Below are 6,804 nucleotides of genomic sequence, written 5' to 3' on the forward strand. Positions count from 1 at the left end.
AAATGTATGTAGACTTTCGTTTGCCTTACGAGTCTTCCGGTGGCTCAATTATTAAATATTTTTTAATTTATTTTAAATTAATACTCTAATGCGAAACTAATTTATTTAAAATTTTTATTTCAACTTGCGGTTAATAAATTTTACAATCTATCTAGACAGCTGTAAGAAAGCAACTAAAAGTATTTGAAGTGATGCTTAGCAAACGCTTTATAAAAATTGCTTTTAATAACTGATAATCACTGTAACACTAATTCTCTGTAACTGATTAAAAGCAAAGATTTAATTAAAAGAAAAGTGAAGAAGCATTAATTTTATGTCACACATTATTTGCAGTTTTTTTTTTTATACCCATTACCAAAGGATGACATGTTTATTTATGTTTTCAAAATGTTTGCAACAACCTGACAAAACCATCAGAGACCCTACAAAATATATATATTCTTGATCAACATCGAATTGTAAATCGATTTGAACATGTCCATCTGTCCATGTGTATGTCTGTCCATTTGTATGTATATCCGTGTGTATGGAGATATTGCCTATAAATTTGCAAAAAAATTTGGAATTCACCTAAACTTTTCAAAGGACACGCCTACAACGCCAGCATGCCTTTACGACAAAAACTTTTATTTTGAATATAGCAGAAATCGGCTGCGCCTACTCCATATTATGTGTCATGAAATTGTTGTTCTTTTACTTCTTTTGTCTTTTTTAGGATAACGGTGATGGGTACAATAGATTCGGTCCCGACCGAGTTTAACCCTATCACATGTTTTTTTTTTTAATTTATACTTTGCAAAAATTGAAAAATCTTGAAAAAACAAATTAATTTAAAGCCAGTGACAATAAAAAGGCGGGAAAGACCATGTGAGACGGGTTTTACCCCCTACGTTCGCATCACTAGGTTTATCAGCACACAGTAAGAGCTTTGACTTTGTATATAAACAAATGATTGTATAAAACTGATATGCTAATCGATTTGCATCTCGCTGCTTCACTGTTTGATTATATTTTAGTTGAAAAACCATTCTCGCCTTTAGTGCACAACCATCAATCAATAAGTTGCGTAATGCATTTTGTAATATTTCCCATTAAATTTGTATTTATTATAATTTTGACCGAAGGTATTCAAGATTTAAAACAATAATAAACTCTTGTTACTTAAAAAAAATTCAATAAACAATTTAAGGCTTAATTCGATCGTCTAATGCGGATGCCATTGGAATCCTGAGCGATTGTGATACGGGCCGCTTTCCTAGTTTATGTGTTCCCCATACCCTTTGTCAACGCAATGAAAATATTACTCATTTAAACGATGATAAATGCGGACGCGACCCAAATGGAACCCCTCAGGTTTGCTGTGCAAGGTCGAATTTATTATTACGTTCTGTGGACGGGTTGCCCGCGATGAGCAAGAAAAGTTTGACCGAACGAAGTATGTAGAATGCGGAACTTTACTAAAACAATTAGTAAATTACTTCATTTATTTATAATATAACGCAGTGTGCGATGAATACCATAAACCGGGAGAAGCGGTAACTGATGACGAAAAAGGCTTAACAAGAGAATTTCCATATGCGGTTTGTAGTACTAAATCCTCTTGATTTTCGCGAATGAAAGCGAAATAATTTTACAAAGTGGTTGTCCATCTGCCCGTTCACTAAAATCATCAAGTGATACGAAAGTAGTTAATAGGAAGACTGGTGTGAGTGCTAGGTACATACGATCTTAGGAATGCTCCCTTGGATTTTGAGCCATGTTCCTTAAACAAGTCAACTTGGAGTTGATACCTCATTATAGGACGTTTTGATAACAACGTCTCACTTTCGCTTGCTACTTTTGAGGTTATGTTGAAGAGTTTCAGGGTCTTTCAGTGTTCCTACTTTTTAGATGACAGAACGGAAATTAAAGTAGTCAATCAAAATTATTTTTTTAGTTATCCAGATATTTCTTGCCAAAGTCTCCGCTCAACGATACGGATTTATTTATAGATATATCCCCTTTTTTTTACCCTTGACCGATTTTTGATCACTAATTTAAATTATTGAGACGTCAAATAATGCAACCATAAAGGGAGGGACAAACAAATGTACAACCATTTAGATATATGTACATACTTCTACATATGTCGTTCAGCATTTCTGATATGCGATTCTGCGTGTCCTGCAACGAAAATAGATTTTTACACCTATCTTATTTCCTAATGGGTACAAAAACTCGTAAAATGGTCACCATAAAGTTCAATGCAGATATAATTGTAATATTTTCCCTGCAGTATACATTAGGATGGAAAGTGGAAAACGATCCGTATAACAAAATTCGATACGCCTGTATTGCTACTCTTGTCTCGGCCCGATATCTTGTTACGACCGCGAGTTGCTTGGATGATAACGAGTGAGTCAGAAACTAGACTTACGAACAGATCCTATACGCAATACAGACATCGTTGCTATTTCACATAATTTAGGGGCTTACCTTCTCTGGTGCGAGCGGCCGATACAGATCGTATTAGCGCACGAGACTATGAAATTGCTGAATGCATCAAACATCCTGATTATAAATCATCTTATGCTGTTCTTAAGATAAGTCGTTCTGATATAGCATTAATTAAACTGGTCAAGCCTATAGCGTAAGTGCATTTATACGAATAGGACAACATTTTAATTTCGGAAACGTAACGCTCATCTCTTCATATCTAGGCCTAGCCCTACATCCGGAGTTCCAGCTTGTTTTTGGACAGGTGTCACTATAGAAGATCAGACTGATGTAATTGCTTTAGGTTATCTGCCCACCTCTCTCGGTTAGTTGAGGTTTAGCTTAGCAGTAAAACAAGTAATATATTTAATAACATTTGTTTGTTTTAGCTGGCTTTTCCGAAGATTTGCTAAACGTAACTCTCAAAGTTCATCAAAAAAATGAATGTGAAGAAGATTACTCACCGCTAGATCGCTTATTTTTTTCACGTAAGAAAGGAGAATACAATGTTGTCTGTGCCGTAAATCCAGACAATCCAAGAGATGCCTGCCAAGTACAGCATTTATATGTCGAAGCTTATAAAAGTTTAAATAATTTTCATTTCCAGCATCATTTTGGTGGACCGTTAATTGCAATAATCAATGAAATACCATTTATAGTAGGTAATAGCCTTGGCTGTCTTCCAGGAAAGCCTGCTATGTACTTCATGATCTCTAAATATATTTCGTGGATGGAGAGATATATTTGGCCCGATTATTATTAAAGCTTAAGAGTTGAAAATGGAGTAACCCGCACGCATACCAATGTAAAGTCTATGCGTGCGACTTCCTAAACCGATGACAACAGCAGCCAAACATAAATAAATAAATGATTTTTGATAAGAGAAGTTGCAAAGCTAAATTTCTGACTTCTGGTTGGGAACATAGGGAAACATTACAGTCTCTGCGCAATTCCTTCCTGTTCCTTATTTTTGAAATGTAGTCGAGAGATTATCGGCATGACAAACTCTTGCCTCCTCTCAAGCAAGCATTGATTGTTTCGAAGGATAAGTAAAAACATTACAATCGGGGAAAGTCAACCTTAGGATACATTGTCTCCCATCGCCCAGTACACTTATTGACTTGTTTTTGTAAAAATCTAACAAAAATTACGCATTAATTTTATGTAATCCCGGATGTTGGACGATGCCTAAAATAGCATATGGCGTGATCCAAATTGAACGAAATTAATTTAGTTCCTAAACATTTTAGTATTTTTCAGTTTCCGTCAAAAAAATCAGTTTTCTTTCATGATTACATATGTTAGAATCTAAAAAATAGACCTATGTGATCCCTACCATTAATTTTACTGCTAAATTGCTACTATCGGCCAATTTTAATTATAAACTAATAAAAAAATGTACCTTTTTCTGAAGAGTTTACCAGCCACGTGAAATCTTATATGGCGTGAGGTCCAACATATAGACCCACGCGCTTCAACTTCGTAAGGGAGAAGGGGGTTTGGAAAGTTAAAAGATTGCCATAGCAGAAATAAATTCTTCGTACCAATTTAGACTGTAGAAAAGTCGGTACTCGACGACTTCTTTCGAGAAATTTTCGAGAGTTAAATTTTTAAAAAAGTCGTCATATGGGCAGTGGTCGAAGATGTGAACCGATCTGAACCATTTTTAATGGCATTCGTCCTTGGGCCAAAGCAAGTCAGTGTACCGACTTTTAACATTGTTTCCCGAATATTGCGGCATATAAGTTGAACACACGAAACCACGGCCAATAGACGGACAGACAAGATTAGATCGATTCAGAAAATAACACTGAACGACAAGCCTTTGTATGCCAAGATGGTCGAATTTTTAATATTTTATGATGAAAATTTGCCCTTAGCTAATTAACCAGAGGGAATTCAATTCACACAGGTGCAGTTTTTATACCGCACCACCTACAGGGACTGTCCTAATAGCAAATCCTTTTATGATGACAACACCTGGCTTGAAGTCATAGAAATCATGCACATACTACAATCTACATTTTTTGGTGTATTCTTAAGAAAATGATTGAATGACTGTATTATGAGAAATGGTATAGGGTATTCAATGGTCAGATTTGTCCGACTTTAACATCCTTACTTGTATATACTTTGAAGCAGTCTATTAGTATGATAGCTTTACAACTTCTAATACTTCCTTTAAAATACCTCATTCCAAACCTATTACACGTACGAAGCACATAGTTCTTCTTAGCACCAAGTTTAGAATCTAAATAGGGGACGACTTTGGTCTCCACATTATTGCAAATAATATGAATCGGACCATTTTTACGACCACTCTCCTCGCAAAGATTTATTATGAGAAAGTTGTTACATGAAAAGATTTTCCGAACAGTAGTTTGACATAGGAAGTCGATGCTGAAAATGTGAATGGAATGGGAAGAGTTTTTGAACTTTCTTTCGGATAAATGGTTATATAAAAAAAAAGTCTTCTCACATGGAAGCAAGGTTTTGGTTTTTGGAGATTTGAACCACAAAACACTTGAAGTATATATGCTAGCAGCATTGGAATGATGTACAATAAAGATGGTAGCCCTCTACGAATGTCACAGAGAAATGGTTACGAATTGTCAGAATAAACTGCACCGCCTGAAAGGCTCAGGTTGTTTCATTTATAAGAAGAAAGACTAATCAATAGTGAATTATTATATTTAACATAAGGAAGAGTTGAAAATATTTGTTTCAATCGAAGTGATGTAGAGTGTTTATTAGTCGTGCTATTGCTAAACTATAACAGTTTCAATGGTTTTTTTTTATAAGTTTATAGGCAATTTATTGATATTGTAGTTGTTTGAAAAACATATGTAGCTTAACTGTAATAGGTTTGATACAATTCGTTGCTTTCTCTATTCGCTACAATTTGTGAGAGGGAAAGGCTTGACAACTTCCGAACGACTGTTGTGTTTGTCTACTCTTTTATGATTTGTTGTATCCAATCGACATAGTCAGCTACCCTTGTGTAGACTACAGGAAAATTTTCGCTGCTGCAACGATAGCCAAGTGATGACATGCCTTCTAAATACCAATTATCCGAGTGATCTTTAGAAACTTTACGCATTAAAGGATTAGCCGAATCGCCACCACAACTGTCTTTGGAAACTTCACCAAGAGCACAAATCTGTGAAGTTATTAATGGTTTACGGTGACTCTGAAATTCTTTGTCACAATCTGTATGCTCGACGATAGTTGCTTTCGCATGACTCTTCACTTTAGCATTCCCCCGTGGGGGATCCCAACCGGCGACAGTTAAAATTTCTCCTCCCGTTAAATTCACCCGTGTTTCCGGTAAAGGCAGACATATAGGTTGTATGGAATCCGTGAAATTGACATTAGCTGCTAAACGAATTAAAGCGATATCATTGTGACCACTTCTACTATTATAGTCTGGATGTGCTATTATAGTCTCGATATTTAAATCCAAAGGTTTTTCATTGCATTCACCATTCTTGCACTCTTTCTCCTCACCTAACTTATATTCTCCTAAACGTATTTTAGAGCTGAACGTAAGAGAAAAATAATGTAAAACATGGTTTTAGAAGAAAAATACAATGGACTTACAGTTTTTTGTTCGCCAAATTATTAGTAACGCAATGAGCAACTGTTAAAACGTAACGTTGATTTATTAGATTACCTCCGCACAAGAACTCGTCGTCACCATTCTCTGTATTCGTTGATCAAAGAAAGAAAGCGATGAAGGTGAGAAAAATCTTGAAACAATTGTTCTCTGATTCACTTTTACTTACCATTTGTGTAACTCAGCAATGCCATCCAAGTATATGGATTCGTGAGTAAAGTGGGTTCCAAAGTTCTTTCTTCATTATTGCCACCACAATAAGGCGGTTCAGGCAAGACATTGCCTTTTCCCTGATTGCCCGTCAATTCAGTTCGACCTGTTGTTGTTCCTGCTAAGTAGAGGTTAGTTAGTGTAAGATAATTTTAAAGGAACGTTGAAGACATATAAGTACGTGTACCACGTGATGGATCATTCAAAGGATGACGAGCGGGACTGATATGTTAATGTTTCCAATAGAATTTTCAAAGACGAACGGACAGACATAACTAAATCAATTCAAAACTTGATATTGATCACGAATATATACACTTTTTAAGCTTTACGATGATTTTCTCAAAACGTTGCAAACGTTTTTACAAAATAAACATATCCTCATCTGTGTGTGGTAAGTATAAAAAGATGACATTAATCAGCTAAATCCAATTTCATAGGTCAAATTTACAAGAACTTATGATCCTCCGGTACGCGTAACCTCATTAGTGATAAATACTTCT

The 6,804-nt window shown here is 35.5% G+C and overlaps 2 protein-coding genes across 2 annotated transcripts; one reads left to right on the forward strand and one right to left on the reverse strand.

Annotated features, from left to right (window-relative positions):
- Positions 1-1,000: 1,000 nt before the first annotated feature.
- Positions 1,001-3,502, forward strand: LOC119644096 (serine protease snake-like). Its single transcript, XM_038043622.1, has 8 exons — positions 1,001-1,124; positions 1,190-1,435; positions 1,504-1,580; positions 2,276-2,394; positions 2,468-2,629; positions 2,700-2,800; positions 2,865-3,028; positions 3,083-3,502. Exons 1-8 carry the CDS (start codon positions 1,070-1,072, stop codon positions 3,236-3,238), a joined length of 1,080 nt encoding a protein of 359 aa, XP_037899550.1. The 5' UTR covers positions 1,001-1,069; the 3' UTR covers positions 3,239-3,502.
- Positions 3,503-5,286: 1,784 nt separating this feature from the next.
- Positions 5,287-6,448, reverse strand: LOC119644095 (serine protease 7-like). Its single transcript, XM_038043621.1, has 3 exons — positions 6,261-6,448; positions 6,076-6,178; positions 5,287-6,014 (listed from the first exon to the last, which is right to left on the reverse strand). The coding sequence occupies exons 1-3, from the start codon at positions 6,283-6,285 to the stop codon at positions 5,426-5,428; spliced, it is 717 nt and encodes a 238-aa protein (XP_037899549.1). The 5' UTR covers positions 6,286-6,448; the 3' UTR covers positions 5,287-5,425.
- Positions 6,449-6,804: the final 356 nt, after the last annotated feature.

Source organism: Glossina fuscipes, unplaced genomic scaffold, assembly GCF_014805625.2.
Source record: "Glossina fuscipes isolate IAEA_lab_2018 unplaced genomic scaffold, Yale_Gfus_2 88559, whole genome shotgun sequence".
NCBI classification, from domain to species: Eukaryota; Metazoa; Arthropoda; class Insecta; order Diptera; family Glossinidae; genus Glossina; species Glossina fuscipes.

Excerpts from the sequence above, each read along its gene's own strand:
- LOC119644096 (XM_038043622.1), top strand. The coding sequence starts at position 1,070 with ATGCATTTTGTAATATTTCCCATTAAATTTGTATTTATTATAATTTTG. Across the intron at positions 1,436-1,503 it reads GAAAAGTTTGACCGAACGAA|TGTGCGATGAATACCATAAA; the intron begins GTATGTAGAATG and ends AATATAACGCAG. Across the intron at positions 2,801-2,864 it reads TTATCTGCCCACCTCTCTCG|CTGGCTTTTCCGAAGATTTG; the intron begins GTTAGTTGAGGT and ends TGTTTGTTTTAG.
- LOC119644095 (XM_038043621.1), bottom strand. The coding sequence starts at position 6,285 with ATGGCATTGCTGAGTTACACAAATG. Across the intron at positions 6,179-6,260 it reads ATTGCTGAGTTACACAAATG|AGAATGGTGACGACGAGTTC; the intron begins GTAAGTAAAAGT and ends CAACGAATACAG. Across the intron at positions 6,015-6,075 it reads AATTTGGCGAACAAAAAACT|CTCTAAAATACGTTTAGGAG; the intron begins GTAAGTCCATTG and ends TCTTACGTTCAG.